Raw genomic sequence first — 19,719 nt, 5'->3', positions numbered from 1 at the left:
TCAGTGGTTTAGCGCTGCCTTCAGCCCAATTTTTTCTTAAAAAAAAAAAAAAAAAAAAATTCAAACAAAACAAAACAAATTTCCTTTTTCCCTTGGAATCTCACACATTATTTCAGATTTTTTTTTGAGGTTCAACAGATTTTTGTTTTAAGATTTTATTTTTTATTTTATTTTATTTTGTTTTAAGATTTTATTTATTTATTCATGAGAGACAGAAATAGAGGCAGAGACACAGGCAGAGGGAGAAGTAGGCTCCATGCAGGGAGCCCGATGTGGGACTCGATCCTGGAACTCTGGGATCATGCTCTGAGCCGAAGGCAGATGCTCAACTGCTGAGCCACCCAGGCATCCCCCCCCCCCCCGCCTTTTTTAAGCTTTTATTCATTTATTCATGAGAGGCACACACAGAGAGAGGCAGAGACACAGGCAACTTCAACAGATTTTATATAAAGTAATATTTGGATTCAGAATACCGAATTATATAATCCCAACACCAAAGGTTCTCATGCAGGCTTTTCTGTTTGGGAATTGATGTTTCTCCTCTTATTGGGTTTTACAGATATTAGAGGTGGAGGAAAAAATAGGCTTCTGCAATTAGAAGACTCGAGCTTTTCACTTTGGTAATACAGAAATGGCTAAAATGATGAAGTAAAGATTTAGCTAGGTTAAAGCCTTGGGACGCCTAGGTGGCTCAGCGGTTGAGCATCTGCCTTTGGCTTAGAGCATGATCCTGGTCCAGGATCAAGTCCCACATCAGGCTCCCTGCATGGAGCCTGTTTCTCTCTCTGCCTGTGTCTCTGCCTCTCTCTCTGTGTCTCTCATGAATAAATAAATCTTAAAAAGTAAGTAAATAAGCCTTCTTGAGGAAGGAAAATCATGCATACAAGAAAAGTTGTTTCTGAAGTCAAAGATTTGAAGAAATGTACTCTATAGGAGACTGAAAACTTTACTTTTTTTTTAATGACAAGTTTCACAAGCACTGCTGTTTTTTTTAAATTGAAGTATAGTTGGTATGCAATGTTGTATTAGTTTCAGGCGTACAGTAATTGAGAACTTCATTATGTTATGCAATGTTTACCACAAGTGTAGCTACCATCAGTCACCATACACTGCTATTATAGTGCTATTGACTGTATTTCTTAGGCTGTACCTTTTATCTCCATGACTTATTCATTCCATAACTGGAAACCTGTATCTCCCACTCCCCTTTAGCCATTTTGCCCATCTCTTTACCTCTTTCTGCATTTTGTTTGTTCATTTGTTTTGTTTTTAGATCTATGTATAAGGGAAATCGTATGGTATTTGTCTTTCTGCATCTGACTTATTTTACCATAAGACCTCTAGGTCCATCCATGGTGTGACACATGGCAAGATCTCATTTGTTTTTAAAGATTTTATTTATTTATTCATAAGAGACAGAGAGAGAGAGAGAGAGAGTCAGAGACACAGGCAGAGGGAGAAGCAGGCTCCATGCAGGGAGCCCAACGTGGGACTGGATCCTGGGTCTCCAGGATCAGGCCCTGGGCTGAAGGTGGCGCCAAACCGCTGAGCCACCCGAGCTGCCCAAGATCTCATTTTTTATGTCTGAGTAGTATTCCATTATATATAAACACCACATCTTCTTTATCTATTCATCTATCAGTGGACACTTAATTGAATTTAAATTTTTTAAAAAGGAAAAAATAAAAAAAGTGGACACGTAAGTTGTTTCCATATCTTGGCTATTGTATATAATGCTGCACTAAACATAGCGGTGCATATATTTTTTTCAAATTAATGTTTTTGCATTCTGTGGGTAAATACCTAGTAGTGGAATTACTGGATTGTATATTATTTCTATTTTTAATTTTTTGCGGGACTTCTTTGCTGTTTTCTGCAATGACTGTACCAATTTACATTCCTACCAACAGTGTTCCTTTTTCTCCATATCCTTGTGAACACTTGTTATTTCTTGTCTTTGTGATTCTAGCCATTTTGACAGATGTAAGATGATACCTTATTGTGGTTTTGATTTGCATTTTCCTGACACTGAGCATTTTTTAACGTGTCTGTTGACCATCTATAGGTCTTCTCTTTTTTTTTTTTTTTTTTTTTTTTTTATTTATTTATGATAGTCACAGAGAGAGAGAGGCAGAGACATAGGCAGAGGGAGAAGCAGGCTCCATGCACCGGGAGCCCGACGTGGGATTCGATCCCGGGTCTCCAGGATCGCGCCCTGGGTCAAAGGCAGGCGCCAAACCGCTGCGCCACCCAGGGATCCCTTAATGTGTCTGTTGACCATCTATAGGTCTTCTATAGAAAAATGTCTCTTCAGGATCTCTGCCCATTTTAAAAAAATTTTTTTTTAATTTATTTATGATAGAGAGAGAGAGAGAGAGAGAGAGAGAGAGGGGCAGAGACACAGGCAGAGGGAGAAACAGGCTCCATGCACCGGGAGCCCGACGCGGGATTCGACCCTGGGTCTCCAGAATTGTGCCCTGGGCCAAAGGCAGGCGCTAAACCACTGCGCCACCCGGGGATCCCTCTCTGCCCATTTTTAATCAGATTATTTGCTTTTTTTGGGTTAAGTTCTTTTTTTTTTTTTTTTTTTTTAAGATTTAGTTATTTATTCATGAGAGACACAGAGAGAGAGGGGCAGAGACACAGAGGGAGAAGCAGGCTCCCCTTAGGGAGCCCGATGCGGGACTGGATCTTGGATCCCAGGATTATGCCCTGAGCCAAAGGCAGATGGGCAACTGCTGAGCCATCCAGGCGTCCCTATAAGTTATTTATATATTTTGAATATTACCTTTTTTGGGATATATAATTTGCAGATAAATTCTCTCATTCAGTAGGTTGCTTTTTCATTTTGTTGATTTTTTTTTTAAGATATTTATTCATGAGAGACAGAGAGAGAGCCAGAGGGAGAGGTAGAGCCAGAGGGAGAAGCAGGCTCCATGCAGGTAGCCTGATGTGGGACTTGATATTGGGACTCTGGGATCATGCCCAGAGCTGAAGGCAGACGCTTAACTGCTGAGCCACCCAGGCTCAACCCCTGTTGATGGTTTTCTTTGCTGTGTAAAAGCTTTTTATTTTGGTAAAGTCCTAGTAGTTTATTTTTGACAAATACTACTATTTTTGATAGGAACAAAAGAACAAAAATCAATAAATTTGTTTTATTTTTGGTTTTTATAAGCCTATCTTGGGCACTTAATGATGAATTTATAGATAAAATTAATATATATGCTGCAGATAATGCTATATTAAATTAGACTAATTTATTTAGTTAAAGATATTACTTTAAGTAATCTCTATAGTCTTTACGATCCTGAGATCAAGAGTTACATGCTTTATCTACTGAGCCAGCCAGGTGCCCCATTACATTTTAAATATAGCTTAGAAAACAATAATCTGGGCAGCCCGGGTGGCTCAGCGGTTTGGCACTGCCTTCAGCCCAGGGCCTGATCCTGGAGACCTGGGATCGAGTCCCACGTTGGGCTCCCTGCATGGAGCCTGCTTCTCCTTCTCCCTCTGCCTGTGTCCCTGCCTCTCTCTCTGTGTCTCTCATGAATAAATAAATAAAATCTTTAAAAAAAAGAAAAAAGAAAACAAGAATCTTGTTATAAGTTGACCTACCTAGGCATGTTAATTATAATGACTGGTCTTGGTATTTATGATTTTATGATTCATTTATTTATTTGAGAGAGAGCATGAGCGAGGATGGAGGGGGGAGGAGGGTAAGATTGGGCTAAGCAGGCTCACTACTTGATGCAGGGCTCCATCCCAGGACCCTGAGATCATGACCTGAACAAATGGCAGACACTTAACTGACTGAGCTACCCAGACGCCCCTGGAATTTTATGGTTCAAAAACATAAATCAGGGGCATCTGGGTGGCTCAGTTGGTTAAGCTACCAGCTCTTGATCTCTGCTCAAATCTTAATCTCCGGGTCCTGAGTTCAAGCCCCATATTGGGCTCCACGCTGGGTGTGGAGTCTATTAAAAACCAACCAGGGGATCCCTGGGTGGCGCAGCGGTTTGGCGCCTGCCTTTGGCCCAGGGCGCGATCCTGGAGACCCGGGATCGAATCCCACTTCGGGCTCCCGGTGCATGGAGCCTGCTTCTCCCTCTGCCTGTGTTTCTGCCTCTCTCTCTGTATCTGTGTGTGACTATCATAAATAAATAAAAATTAAAAAAAAAAAAAAAACCAACCAAAGACATAAATCATTCAACATTTTAATCTTGGAATTCTCTTGGAAAGCATATTATCTTGTTTGTAGGTTGTATACGACTAAATGACTTGCTGTTGTTGCTATGGTGTTTTCATGAACTATAAAGCAGCTGTTTCTAACTTGTCTTAGGTGGTTTCTCTGGAGAGCACCACATACATTTAACGCAGTTAATAGTGACTCATGCTCTGCAAAACCAGTGAACTCTGTAAAGTTAGCTTCATTTAGTTTAGTTTAGTAACTATGACAACTATAACTATATTATTTATATTATTTATAATATGCATTTTAGCATTTAGTTCACTTATTTAATCAATTTTTAAAAAAGATTTTATTTATTTATTTGAGGGAGAGATAATGAGAGAGCAAGAGCAGGGGTGGTGGGGAGGAAGGGCAAGGGAGAGGGAGAAGCAGGCTTCCCACTGAATAGGGAGCCTGATGCCGACCTTGATCCCAGGACCCTGACATCACGACCTGAGCTGAAGGCAGATGCTTAATGGACTGAACCACTCAGATGCTCCTAATTCACTTATTTTAAACAGGGAAAATAGTGTTTTTTTTTTTTTTCTAAAGATTTTATTTATTCATCTCACACAAACACACACACACACACACACACACAGGCGGAGATATAGGCAGAGGGAGAAGCAGGCTCCATGCAAGGGGCCCGATGTGGGACCTGATCCCGGGACTCCAAGATCACGCCCTGGGCCGAAGGTAGGCGCTAAACTGAGCCACCCAGGCATCCTGAAAATAGTGTGTAAAGACTGTTAACTTCACAATGTAAAATATAGTTCGGTTAATTTTCCTCTTTAATTTATTGGAAACCTAAATATTTACTATCTAAGAAAAATTCTATCTATTTCTTCTTTGTGTAAAATTGACAAGCATAAACAGTGTTCATGTTGTAGAAGTTAAGTATTTGTCATGGAATTATTGTATTACCTCTGCTAATTTGCTTTATGTTATTTTCAAAATGGAAATAACTGATGTTTTTATTTTTTAAATTTTTATTTATTATTTTTTAAAGATTTATTTATTCATTTTTAGAGATAATGAGATAGCAGAGAAAGTATGAGTGTGTGCATGTGTGTTGCGAGGAGGGGGTAGGGGTAGAGGGGGAGAATCAAGCAGACTCCCTGATGAGCAAGGAGCTGGTCATGAAGCTGGATCCCATAACCCGTGAGATCATGACCTGAGTCAAAACCCACAGTTGGATACTGACCCAACACCCAGGCACCCTGACTTTTTGATTTTAAAATTATAGTTATGAAAAAAAAATTATAGTTATGTGTTGATTGCTGACCACATATGCACACATGAAAGTTAAAGTTTTTATTTGACAAAACATACAGTGTTTTCACAGCTTGTTTTGTATACGCTGCTGAGCCAAGAGAGGAGAGCTGACCCAGAGGCCGGCCTGCTCCTTTACCTCAAGACTGGCAACATGTACCCTGTGCCTGCCAACCATCTTGATAAAAGAGGTAGAGTTGTTCTTTCTCAATTTACTTCCCTGGGTTTTATTTGTTTGGTTTTTCCTTTAACCTTTAGTAATCAGGTATATATACCTGAAAATCATTCACTGTATTTGCTAGGCCTAAAATAGGTTATAATGTGTGGTTGTGGTTTTATTTATTTGCTTTTTTGCTTATTTATGTATTTTTAGTTGTATTTTTTATTTTTTTATTTTTTAAAATATTTTATTTATTTATTCATGAGAGACACACAGAAAGAGGCAGAGACACAGGCAGAGGGAGAAGGCTCCATGCGGGTAGCCTGACTTGGGACTCGATCCCGGGTCTCCAGGATCACGCCCTGGGCCGAAGGTGGCACTAAACCGCTGAGCCACCTGGGCTGCCCTAGTTGTATTTTTTTTCTATTTTTATTTTTTTTATAATAAATTTATTTTTTATTGGTGTTCAATTTACCAACATACAGAATAACACCCAGTGCTCATCCCATCAAGTGCCCCCCCCAGTGCCCGTCACCCATCACCCCCACACCCCACCCTCCTCCCCTTCCACCACCCCTAGTTCGTTTCCCAGAGTTAGGAGTCTTTATGTTGTGTCTCCCTTTCTGATATTTCCCACACATTTCTTCTCCCTTCCCTTATATTCCCTTTCACTATTATGTATATTCCCCAAATGAATGAGAACATAATAATGTTTGTCCTTCTCCGATTGACTTACTTCACTCAGCATAATACCTTCCAGTTCCATCCACATTGAAGCAAATGGTGGGTATTTGTCATTTCTATGGCTGAGTAATATTCCATTGTATACATAAACCACATTTCTTTATCCATTCATCTTTCGATGGACACCGAGGCTCCTTCCACAGTTTGGCTATTGTGGACATTGCTGCTATAAACATCGGGGTGCAGGTGTCCCGGCGTTTCATTGCATCTGTATCTTTGGGGTAAATCCCCAACAGTGCAATTGCTGGGTCGTAGGGCAGGTCTATTTTTAACTCTTTGAGGAACCTCCACACAGTTTTCCAGAGTGGCTACACCAGTTCACATTCCCACCAACAGTGTAAGTGGGTTCCCTTTTCTCCGCATCCTCTCCAACATTTGTTGTTTCCTGCCTTGTTAATTTTCGCCAATCTCACTTGTGTGAGGTGATATCTCATTGTGGTTTTGATTTGTATTTCCCTGATGGCAAGTGATGCAGAGCATTTTCTCATGTGCATGTTGGCCATGTCTATGTCTTCCTCTGTGAGATTTCTCTTCATGTCTTTTGCCCATTTCATGATTGGATTGATTGTTTCTTTGGTGTTGAGTTTAAGAAGTTCTTTATAGATCTTGGAAACTAGCCCTTTATCTGATACATAATTTGCAAATATCTTCTCCCATTCTGTAGGTTGTCTTTTTGTCAGTTTTGTTGACTGTATCCTTTTCTGTGCAAAAGCTTCTTATCTTGATGAAGTCCCAATAGTTCATTTTTGCTTTTGTTTCTTTTGCTTTCGTGGATGTATCTTGCAAGAAGTTACTGTGGCTGAGTTCAAAAAGGGTGTTGCCTATGTTCTCCTCTAGGATTTTGATGGAATCTTGTCTCACATTTAGATCTTTCATCCATTTTGAGTTTATCTTTGTGTATGGTGAAAGAGAGTCGTGTAGTTTCATTCTTCTGCATGGGGATGTTCAATTTTCCCAGCACCATTTATTGAAGAGACTGTCTTTCTTCCAATGGATAGTCTTTCCTCCTTTATCAAATATTAGTTGACCATAAAGTTCAGGGTCCACTTCTGGGTTCTCTTTTTTTTTTTTTTAATTTTTATTTATTTATGATAGTCACACAGAGAGAGAGAGATTGGCAGAGACAAAGGCAGAGGGAGAAGCAGGCTCCATGCACCGGGAGCCCGATGTGGGATTCGATCCCAGGTCTCCAGGATCGTGCCCTGGGCCAAAGGCAGGCGCTAAACTGCTGCGCCACCCAGGGATCCCAACTTCTGGGTTCTCTATTCTGTTCCATTGATCTATGTGTCTGTTTTTGTGCCAGTACCACACTGTCTTGATGACCACAGCTTTGTAGTACAACCTGAAATCTGGCATTGTGATGCCCCCAGCTATGGTTTTTTTTTTTTTTTAATTCCCCTGGCTACTCGGGGTCTTTTATGATTCCACACAAATCTTAAAATAATTTGTTCTAACTCTCTGAAGAAAGTCCATGGTATTTTTTTTTTTTTAAATAAAGATTTTATTTATTTATTCATGAGAGAGAGGCAGAGACACAGGCAGAGGGAGAAGCAGGCTCCATGCACTGGGAGCCCGATGTGGGATTCGATCCAGGGTCTCCAGGATCGCGCCCCAGGCCAAAGGCAGGCGCCAAACTGCTGCGCCACCCAGGGATCCCAGTCCATGGTATTTTGATAGGGATTGCATTAAACGTGTAAATTGCCCTGGGTAACATTGACATTTTCACAATATTAATTCTGCCAATCCATGCGCATGGAATATTTTTCCATCTCTTTGTGTCTTCCTCAATTTCTTTCAGAAGTTCTATAGTTTTTAGGGTATAGATCCTTTACGTCTTTGGTTAGGTTTATTCCTATGTATCTTATGCTTTTGGGTGTAATTGTAAATGGGATTGACTCCTTAATTTCTCTTTCTTCAGTCTCATTGTTAGTGTATAGAAATGCCACTGACTTCTGGGCATTGATTTTGTATCCTGCCACACTGCCAAGTTGCTGTATGAGTTCTAGCAATCTTGGGGTAGAGGCTTTTGGATTTTCTATGTAGAGTATCATGTCATCGGTGAAGAGGGAGAATTTGACTTCTTCTTTGCCAATTTGAATGCCTTTAATGTCTTTTTGTTGTCTGATTGCTGAGGCTAGGACTTCCAGTACTATGTTGAATAGCAGTGGTGAGAGTGGACATCCCTGTCTTGTTCCTGATCTTAGGGGAAAGGCTCCCAGTGCTTCCCCATTGAGAATGATATTTGCTGTCAGCTTTTCGTAGATGGCTTTTAAGATGTTGAGGAATGTTCCCTCTATCCCTACACTCTGAAGAGTTTTGATCAGGAATGGATGCTGTATTTTGTCAAATGCTTTCTCTGCATCTAATGAGAGGATCATATGGTTCTTGGTTTTTCTCTTGCTGATATGATGAATCACATTGATTGTTTTACGAGTGTTGAATCAGCCTTGTGTCCCGGAGATAAATCCTACTTGGTCATGGTGAATAATTTTCTTAATGTACTATTGGATCCTATTGGCTAGTATCTTGTTAAGAATTTTTGCATCCATGTTCATCAGAGATATTTTTCTGTAATTCTCCTTTTTGGTGGGGTCTTTGGTTTTGGAATTAAGGTGATGCTGGCCTCATAGAACGAATTTGGAAGTACCCCATCACTTTCTATCTTTCCAAACAGCTTTAGTAGAATAAGTATGGTTTCTTCTTTAAACATTTGATAGAATTCCCCTGGGAAGCCATCTGGCCCTGGACTTTTGTGTCTTGGGAGGTTTTTGATGACTGCTTCAATTTCCTCCCTGGTTTTTGGCCTGTTCAGGTTTTCTATTTCTTCCTGTTCCAGTTTTGGTAGTTTGTGGCTTTCCAGGAATGCGTCCATTTCTTCTAGATTGCCTAATTTATTGGCGTATAGCTGTTCTTTTTAAGAAGAATTTTAACAATATACTGTATAATTGAAAACATCTTTAACCTTTTAAAATTTTATTATATAAAAAATTATTTTAGGGATCCCTGGGTGGTGCAGTGGTTTGGTGCCTGCCTTTGGCCCAGGGCGTGATCCTTGGAGACCCGGGATCAAATCCCACGTCGGGCTCCCGGTGCATGGAGCCTGCTTCTCCCTCTGCCTCTCTCTCTGTGTGCCTATCATTAAAAAAAAATAATAATAAAAAAAAAATTAAAAATTTATTTTAAACTTGCCTTGTGGCAGCCCCGGTGGCGCAGCGGTTTAGCGCCGCCTGCAGCCCGAGGTGTGATCCTGGAGACCTGGGATCGAGTCCCGCGTCCGGCTCCCTGTATGGAGCCTGTTTCTCTCTGCCTGTGTCTCTGCCTCTCTTTCGCTCTCTCTGAATAAATAAATAAATAAATCTTAAAAAAATAAAAAAAAAATAAACTTGTCTTGTATTTAGATACTCTAGATAGCTGTATTTATCCTTAGCATTTAGCTAAAAATAGCAGCTTCACAATATTTATCAGTTATGAGATATATGGTTGTTTAAAAGAACTTAAGTAAACAAAAATTTAAGGAAATATACACCGAAATGTTCATAGTATCTAGTGTAATGGGAAATACAAATGTTCATTTTATGTTTTTAAATCTTGAAGTTTTACATGAGAAAGATATATAATAAACTTCACTTAATTCTTAAACACCTCCTTCCCTTTTTTTCCCACAGAATTATTAAGGCTAAGAAACCAGATGGCATTCTCTTTGTTTCACCGTATTAGTAAATCTGCTATTGAAAAGGAAAAGACAAAGCTTGCTCCTTTGCCACAAATAATTGAAGACCAGCAATCTTGTAAATATTGTTCACAAATTGGCAACTGTGCTCTTTATAGCAGGTAAAAACATTGTCTTTCAAAAGTATTAATTCCAATTCAGTGTTAACTCAATAATAGAATGCCTTTTAAACTTTTTCCAAAAGTGGTTATTTTAATCTTGCTACAAATAGTTTCTGGGGAACTGAATTAATTTTAGGACTTAATCGAATCTGGGTAAGAAAGATGTAGTACAGGGGCACCTAGCTGGCTCATTTGGTGGAGCATGTGACTTGATTTTGGGTTTTAAGTTTGAAAAAATGTAGGGTGTAGAGATAGCTGAAAAATAAAATCTTTTGTTTTTTAAGATTTTATTTATTCGGGATCCCTGGGTGGCGCAGCGGCTTAGCGCCTGCCTTTGGCCCAGGGCGCGATCCTGGAGACCCGGGATCGAATCCCACATCGGGCTCCCGGTGCATGGAGCCCGCTTCTCCCTCTGCCTATGTCTCTGCCTCTCTCTCTCTCTCTCTCTCTCTCTCTGTGACTATCATAAATAAATAAAAATTAAAAAAAAAAGATTTTATTTATTCATGAGAGACACAGAGAGAGAGAGAGAGAGAGAGAGAGAGAGGCAGAGATAGAGGCAGAGGGAGAAGCAGGCTCCATGCTGGGAGCCTGACGTGGGACTCGATTCCAGGTCTCCAGGACCAGGCCCCGGGTTGAAGGCAGGCACTAAACGGCTAAGCCACCCAGGCTGTCCTGAAAAATAAAATCTTAGAAAAGGAAGTATAGGAATTTTAAATGTTATATAGCTTTTCTTAAATGAGACTTTAAGAATTCTTCTTCTTTTTTTTTTTTTTTTAATATTTTATTTATTTATTCATGATAGACATAGACAGAGGGAGAAGCAGGCTCCTTACAGGGAGCTCTGTGTGGGACTTGAACCCCAGACCCAGGATCACGCCCTGAGCCGAATGTAGACGCTCAACCACTGAGCCACCCAGGTACCCTGAATTCTTCTATTTCTTAATTGCTATTTTAGTTTTATGCCTTGTGTAGTTAAAAACAAGAAAATTGGGGTAGCCCGGGTGGTTCAGCGGTTTAGCGCCGCCTTCAGTCCAGGGCCTGATCCTGGAGACCTAGGATCGAGTCCCACATTGAGCTCCCAGCATGGAGCCTGCTTCTCCCTCTGCCTGTATCTCTGCTCCCCACTCCCCCACTATGTCTCTCATGAACAAATAAATAAAATTAAAAAAAAAAAAACAAAACAAAACGGGGAAATTGGTTCTTTCAGACATATAGTTTGATATAATTCAACAGACTTGTCTTCCTGTTTATATATGTCTATTTTTCTTTTTTTAGGATTTTTAAAAAAATTTTACTTATTTATTCATGAGAGACCTAGAGAGAGAGAGAAAGGCAGAGACACAGGCAGAGAGAGAAGCAGGTTCCATGCAGGGAGCCCGATGTGGGACTAGATCCTGGAACCCCAGGATCTCGCCCTGAGCCAAAGGCAGGTACCTAACTGCTGAGCCACCCAGGCATCCATTTTTAAGATTTTTAAAGTGATCTCTACACCCAGCATAGGGCTCTAATTTACAATCCTGAGATCAAGAGTTGCATGTTCCACCTACTAAGCCAGTCAGGCAACTATGTATCTATTTTTCTATATAGGGAAAGTTTTTCAGGTATCATAAAAAGTGCTTTGTATTTATACCTTCATAGGTCAGTGAATGTTTTTAAGGACACAAAAAGTAGTTAGATGTATATATGGAGTAGGAAACAAGATCAAATCAAGACCAAAGTTCCAGTTCAGCCTAAGAATTCCCACAAAGGAGGATGCCTTGGTGGCTCAATGATTGAGCGTCTGCCTTTGGCTTAGGGTGTGATCCCAGGATCTGTGCTGGAGTCCTGCCTGCATCGGGCTCCCTATGGGGAGCCTGCTTCTCCCTCTGCCTATGTCTCTGCCTTTCTCTCTCTGTGTCTCTCATGAACAAATAATAAATCTTTAGGGGAAAAAAAAGGGGATGGCTGGGTGGCTCAGCGGTTTAGCGTCTGCCTTTGGCCCAGGGCATGATACTGGAGTCCTGGGATCCAGTCCCACATTGGGCTCCCTGCATGGAGCCTGCTTCTCCCTCTGTCTGTGTCTCTGCCTCTCTCTCTCTCTGTCTCTCATGAATAAATAAATAAAATCTTTAAAAAAAAATTCTCATAAAGGACTTTTCAAAGTATATCCTACAAAAGCTCTTTTAATGCAAAGGAGCATGAACTCTGGGACGTTTGGGCCTATAGGAGAAGCATATTTTTTTGAAATCTTGTTTTATTCCCAATGTTTTGTATGCTGTCCTATAACACTTGTTTCTGTATAAAAATCGAAAAATTAGTGCTTGCTTCAGCTGCACATATACTAAAAATTGAAAAATTAGTATTAAGCATAATTGATACTCTATGTAATTATCTGTGTTTTTATGTTGACTTTACTGGCACAGAGCTGGATGTACAAATTGTGACTTTGAGAGATGCAGGTGTACACAATGTGTAAAATTGCTATAATTATAGGAATGAAAACTAGAGTATACCAAACTTAAGTAGCTATTAGGGTGACAGTCCTTAAAAGCAAAATAATGTTATACTGGGTTTCGTAAGCATTTTGTTTTGTAAAAAGCTATTTGGCTTATAAAATGTTGAAATGGCTTTTTTTTTAAAGATTTTATTTATTCATGAGAGAGAGAGGATATAAAAATTAAAAATATTTTATTTATTTATTCAAGAGACACAGAAAGAGAGGCAGAGAAGGCAGAGGGAGAAAAGCAGGTTCCATGCAGGGAGCCTGATGTGGGACTCGATCTCGGGACTCCGGGATCACGCCCTGGGCTGAAGGCAGGCGCTAAACTGCTGAGCCACCCAGGGATCCCCTGAAATGACTTTTAAAGAAAATTAGGACCTGTGATTAAAAGTTACAGTGATCATCCCTCTGGGCCCAGTGGTTTATATGATGACCTTTGCTCCGTTTACAGCAGGGTTTGAAGCAGAGCTCTTTGTCAGGAACCCTGCCCAAGGCCCTTCTGTTCACACATTCCTGTGCTGAATAAGGTGTGTTTGACTCTAAAAAAAAAAAAAAAAAGTTACAGTGATCATCATGTATGTATGCTTATTTCAGAAATAAACTCATTTTTATAGCTAGTCAGTGAAATGTTTTATATACATCTTTCTTTAGAGCAGTTGAACAACAGACGGATGACAGTTCAGTCCCGATTGGCATGCTGCCCAAAATAAAAGAAGAAACCCAACATCTAAAGCTTACACACTTGGAGTATTTTAGCCTTTGGTGTCTAATGTTAACCCTGGAGTCACAATCAAAGGATAATAAAAAGAATCACCAACATATATGGTTAATGCCTGCTTCAGAAATGTAAGTGGTTCATCTAATACAGTAAAACTTCAGTAATTTGGATTAGCTAATGGGATGGTATTTAGAATCAGGAAAAATACGGGATACATGATATCATGGCAGAGATGTGCAATTTTGTATATTCATGCCAACTCTAGATGGCTGTCAACGAATTGTCTCTAAGTAGGAGCACTATTATTTTCATTAGGTTAAGTATGTCTTGAGTAATCTTATTTTAAAAATTATTAGTCCTTTTTCATCAGTGAAAAGAGGATAAAGTTTAATATGAGGTGAATTTTAGCATCCTAGTACAAATTAATGACGTTTTACTTAATACTTTAAATACTAGTCTTTAAGAAGTTCATATTTTCAGATTCAAATTTTCTAAAATTGGTCCATCTTTTATTTTGTGAGACATATTTTTAATTTTTTTAAATTAAAAAGAACTTTTTTAGTTTCAGAGGTAGAGTTTAGTGATTCATCAGTTGCATACAGAACCCAGTGCTCATTACATCACATGCCCTTCTTAATGTCCATCACCTAGATGCCCCATTCCCTTACCCACTTCCCTTCCAGCAACCCCCCGTTTTTTTCCTATAGAGATCTATTTTTTATAAGTTTTTTTTTTTTTTTAAGATTTATTTATTTATTCATGAGAGACACAGAGAGAGAGGCAGAGACATAGGCAGAGGGAGAAGCAGGCTCCTCGCAGGGAGCTTGATGTGGGACTTGATCTTGCATCCTGGGATTATGACCTGAGCCAAAGGCAGAAACTCAATTGCTGAGCCATCCAGGCGTCCCTATTTTTTACAAGTTGCTTATAAAGTAATTTTGTATGTCTTTGCTTAGTATTTTTCTTTATGTAATATTTCATTCCATTTGATCCACTTATTTATAACTTTCCAGTATGAATGTTGGCTCTTCTGAGTCTTATTTATTTATTTATTTATTCATTCATTCATTCATTCATTCATAGAGACACAGCTAGAGAGAGAGGCAGAGACACAGGCAGAGGGAGAAGCAGGCTCCATGCACCAGGAGCCTGACGTGGGATTCGATCCCAGGTCTCCAGGATCGCGCCCTGGGCCAAAGGCAGGCGCCAAACCGCTGCGCCACCAAGGGATCCCCTGAATGTTGATTTTAATGTAACTTTAGAAATAATTGGACTGTTATTTCCTTCGTAGTAAATTTTTTATATTTTTTATTTTTATTTATTTATTTATTTTTCCTTCATAGTAAATTTTAACACAAGGAATCATTACAGTGGATAAAATTTAAGTTGTTTTTGATAGACTGTGTAAGTATAGTGACTGTCAAGTGTACATGCCAACAAGCTTCTGAAGTTGTACTTAATAGGAGTGTCTAAAGGTTGTAAATACTTAATACTTATTTCTTAGAAGCAGTGGAGTTATCAACTTGCTTGCCATTATTTTAGTAACAATAATTATAAATCCTCTTGTAAATGCTAAAGAAATAGGTACTTATTTTCTTCACATCAACTTCAGGAAAAGCATTACCATTTTGTCTTGTAATGTTAAGTGTATCAGCATAGGAAGTGGGGATGTTGTTCAAGCTTCAAAGTGCTGATGCACATGTTGTTCAGAGTTCCCAGCCTGTGAATGCAATAAGGTATGTACTCCCTAGCACTTGTCCAGATGTCTTTTGATGAGGGATTATTTTAAAACTCATAGAATGTTTCTTAGCATTTCTGACACTTTATTTATTTATTTTTTTTAATTTTTTTTTTTAATTTTTATTTATTTATGATAGTCACAGAGAGAGAGAGAAAGAGAGGCAGAGACATAGGCAGAGGGAGAAGCAGGCTCCATGCACCAGGAGCCTGATGTGGGATTCGATCCCGGGTCTCCAGGATTGCGCCCTGGGCCAAAGGCAGGCGCCAAACCGCTGCGCCACCCAGGGATCCCGCATTTCTGACACTTTAATGTAGATTGTGGAAAGTGTAAAACTGATTGAGTAGGTATTAACATTATAGCTTCCAGGGGCCAGATGAACAAGTAAATTGTGGGAAAATGCAAATTCAGTATTTTTATATATGATGTAAATGGAAGCTTTCTCTCACTGTCTTTCTTTCTGTTTCTTAGGGAAGAGAGTGGCAGCTGCATTGGAAACCTGATTAGAACAGAATGTGTAAAGACAATTTGTGATGGACAATATTTACATAATTTTCAACGTAAAAATGGTGACATTCCTGTCACAAATCTAATGGCAGGTGATAGAATTATTTTAAGTGGAGAAGAGAGAACACTATTTGCTTTGTCTAGGGGATATGTGAAGGAGATTAACGTGACATCAGTAACCTGTTTATTGGACAGGTAATGAAATGTCCCTCTGGTGGGATAACAGCTTTATTGATACATAAGTTGCACATTATACACAGTTTATTCATTTAAACCATTATTCATGGTTTTTAGTATATGCTTAGAGTTGTGTAGCCATCACCAAAATCATATTTTGAAAAGAATATTTTAATCATCCCAAAAAGAACCCTTGTGTCCTTTGGTATTCATTCCTCCTATGCCAGGCAATCATGTTTCCTTTTTGATCCTATAGATGTCCCTGTTCTGAACATTTCATAGAAATGGGATCTTATACTATGTGGCCTTTTGTGACTGGCTTTTTTTCCCTTAGCACAATCTTCTTGAGATTCATCTTTATGTAGTAGGATGTATCAGTGCTTCATTACCCCCCCTCCTTTTTTAAGTAATCTCTATGCCCAGTGTAGGACTTGAACTCACAACCCCGAAATCAAGAGTCCCACACTCCACCAGCTGAGCCAGCCAGGTGCTCCACTTTATTCGCTTTTTTATTTATTTTTTATTTTTTAAGTTTTATTTATTTATTCACGAGAGACACAGAGAGAGGCAGAGATACAGGCAGAGGGAGGAGAAGCAGGCTCCATGTGGGGAGCCCGATGTGGGACTCGATCCTGGGACTCCAGGATTATGTCCTGGGCTGAAGGCAGGCGCCAAACCACTGAGCCACCCAGGCATCCCCTTCATTTGCTTTTTTAAAAAAAAATTGAGGTAGGGCGCCTGGGTGATACAGTGGTTGAGCATCTGCCTTTGGCTTGGGTTATGATCCCAGGGTCCTGGGGTCTTGGGGTCCTGGGATTGAGTTCCGCATTGGTCTCCCTATGGGGAGCCTGCTTCTCCCTCTGCCCGTGTCTCTGCATGCCCCTCTGCCCGTGTCAAGCATGCAACTCTTGATCTCAGAGTTGTAGGTTTCGAGCCCCATGTTGGGTGTAGAGATTACTTAAAAATAAAGTCTTTTTAAAAAGAGACTTTTTTTTCCAATTTGTGGTTGTGACAAAGTATATTTATCTCTGTTAAAACAAAGTGAGTTCATTTAAAGAAAAATATTAAGTAAATAGACTAGTTGATATGAAAGTTTGTGGTTGAGACCACTATCCATGTTCACAAATATCTACATTCCCCTCTTCCTGTACTTCCAGCCTTTGTTGCATTCAAGTGCAGGCTATGCATTGCCATATTTTAATGGATGGAGATCAGCAATTGGAATGCAGTGACTTCTGGGTAACTGCCCTGGACTTGTCCAGGGTTGTTCTCTACCAGTCAGTATTTCTAGTTTAACCATAACCAGCCCTAGTCTGGGTGTCATGACATGGGAGTATAAGTCACCTTGTTTCTTTTGTCTGTTAGAGTATCCTGTAGTCCCTTGCAGTTATTTATTTAGTGCCTATCCTGCTTTGCAAAACCTTGAGAAGTTTATTTTTTTTTTTTAGACTTTTATTTATTTATGGTAGTCACACAGATAGAGAGAGAGAGAGAGAGAGAGGGGCAGAGACACAGGCAGAGGGAGAAGCAGGCTCCATGCACCGGGAGCCCGACGTGGGACTCGATCCCGGGTCTCCAGGATCGCGCCCTGGGCCAAAGGCAGGCGCTAAACCGCTGCGCCACCCAGGGATCCCCCCTTGAGAAGTTTATAATCTTATGGGTAGACAAACATATTTTTGGTCTAATATGACAAGTGTTTGAATTGAAGAGAACATGGGTGAGAAGCGTTTAATCCAATTTTAGTAGGCTCAGAGAAAGCTTTTTGAAAGAAGTCATTCTGGATCTTCATTTGGTGGATTAATTAGCCTGATGGAGCAATGTGAGAAGAGTATGCCAGGCAGAGGAACATGACACATAAAGACATGATGGTGTGATATACTGTGAAATGGAGTATTCAGGAAACTGCAGGAATGTGAAAGACGGAGAGTGTAGGGGCTCCTAGGTGGCTCAGTCAGTTAAGTGTCTGCCTTTGCCTCAGGTCATGATCTCAGAGCCCTGGGATGGAGTCCCAGTCAGGCTCCCTGCTCAGCAGGAAGTCTCCTCCATTTCCCTATGCCCCTCCCTCCTCTGCTCCTCTGGGCAAGGGCTCTCTCTCAAATAAATAAATAAAATCTTAAACAAGAGAAGAGTGTGTGATGCGGGAGGTCAGTTTATAGAAGGTCTCATACACCATGTTATGTTGTGACTTTATTCAGATGTATTGAAGAGTTTTAAACAGAAGAGTAATAATCAGATTTGCATTTTTCTGTGGATGCATTGTGAGAAGTCATTAATTAATAGAGATGAAAGTGAAAGCATAGACCCCAGGAAACTTACAGGGTCCAGGCTAGCAGTAATTTCTTTGGCAGTAAAGATGGAGTGACTTCTAGAAGTATTTAGAAAGTAAAATTGGCTGACATTTGGATGTTGATTGGATGTGGAGGTTGGGAAGAGGTAAGGGAATGGGAGAAGGACGGAATAAGGTAATGGTATGGAGATAAGAGTTACTGACTGGAATCAGAATGGGGATCAGATTCAGCAGGGATGAAGATTTGTTCAGGTTTGAATGTATTGAGTTTTAAAAGCCTGGGTTTTGACCAAGTGGAAAGATTTTGCTGCCTGCTGGACATCCAGACCTGAAGCTTGGGTGAGCAATGAGGTGGAAGAGGAATGTGAGGTCAGGCATCAAAGTGTAGATTTGGGATTTAGAGCTACATGAGCGCATGGAACCAAAGGAAAAAATAGTAGGACAGGGGACCAGGGAGGGGACCCTAGGAAACCTCAGAGGTTTAGGAGCTGGGGGAAGAGTGGGAGAAGACATCAGGAAAGATCTTTGTTCCAGATTGGAGGAGAGAGGGGCCATGTGCTCAGGATCCTTCTAGGGGTGGTGAGCCCAGGCTAAATTGCAAAGCAAGGCCTAGTGAATTGTGAGCAGGTATTGTAGATTCCTGATTAATTGCTTTGACCTTAGTGTCTCATGCCCTTCCCTACTTTTCCCCCTCTTCTTTCCAATCCACCATTCTTATATTATCTGATTGGAAGTATGAATTAGGGCCTAGTAGCCATTTTTTTTTTAAAGAATTTAATTTATTTATTTGAGAGAGCAGGAGAGAGAGAGAATGAGCAGGAGAAGGGACAGAGAGGGAGAAGTAAACTCTCCCCACAGTATGGAGCCCTATGTGGACTCGATCGCAGTACCCTGGGATTATGTCCTGAGCCAAAAGCAGATGCTTAACCAACTGAGCCACCCATGTGCCTCTGGTAACCATCTTAATAGCTATTCTGGCTCATTTACTCATTTAGGACAGTAGTATGTTTCCTATTCAGACATACTGACCATGTTAAATGAAAAACATTCATGTACACCTGTTTTGCTGTTTTAGGAACGTGTCAGTACTCCCAGAATCAACTTTGTTCAGATTGGACCAGGAAGAAAAAACTTGTGATATAGATACCCCATTAGGAAATCTTTCTAAATTGATGGAAAATACCTGTGTCAGGTTTGTAACAATGAGTGAGTCTGAAATTTACCCCACTTTTCCTAAGGAATGTTATTACTAACAGCATTTCCTTTTCTTTTTAGCCAAAAACTTCGAGATTTAATCATTGACTTCCGTGAACCTCAGTTTATATCCTACCTCAGTTCTGTTCTTCCATATGATGCAAAGGATACAGTTGCCTGCATTCTAAAAGGTATGTGGTAATCAGCATGTCTGCTTCCATTGATTGTTCTTGGTTGTATTTATAATTGAATGTGCATTATTATCTCGCATTTTTATAACTTATTAAACTTGTGATTATAGTTTTTAGACAGATTCTCTTGGGAAGAAGTTTACATTTATCCCTTAATATCACCGTGACATTTTCTTACTTTGAAAAGACG

At 40.0% G+C, this 19,719-nt stretch overlaps 1 protein-coding gene across 4 annotated transcripts in view; it reads left to right on the top strand.

Moving 5' to 3' along the window:
• DNA2 (DNA replication helicase/nuclease 2) overlaps nucleotides 1–19,719 on the top strand; it is a 56,728-nt gene that overhangs the window by 19,319 nt on the left and 17,690 nt on the right. For 3 of the 4 annotated variants that reach the window (XM_077894771.1, XM_077894774.1, XM_077894773.1), the window contains 6 exons: nucleotides 5,574–5,691; nucleotides 10,070–10,235; nucleotides 13,369–13,563; nucleotides 15,645–15,875; nucleotides 19,220–19,336; nucleotides 19,420–19,529. In XM_077894771.1, the coding sequence (XP_077750897.1) occupies nucleotides 5,574–5,691; nucleotides 10,070–10,235; nucleotides 13,369–13,563; nucleotides 15,645–15,875; nucleotides 19,220–19,336; nucleotides 19,420–19,529 (937 nt within the window). The remainder of the gene's footprint in view (nucleotides 1–5,573; nucleotides 5,692–10,069; nucleotides 10,236–13,368; nucleotides 13,564–15,644; nucleotides 15,876–19,219; nucleotides 19,337–19,419; nucleotides 19,530–19,719) is intronic. The other variant, XM_077894772.1, reaches the window with a different exon arrangement.

This window comes from Canis aureus, chromosome 4 (genome assembly GCF_053574225.1).
Source record: "Canis aureus isolate CA01 chromosome 4, VMU_Caureus_v.1.0, whole genome shotgun sequence".
Lineage (NCBI taxonomy): Eukaryota > Metazoa > Chordata > Mammalia > Carnivora > Canidae > Canis > Canis aureus.
This window is presented reverse-complemented; position numbering and strand designations above follow the sequence as displayed.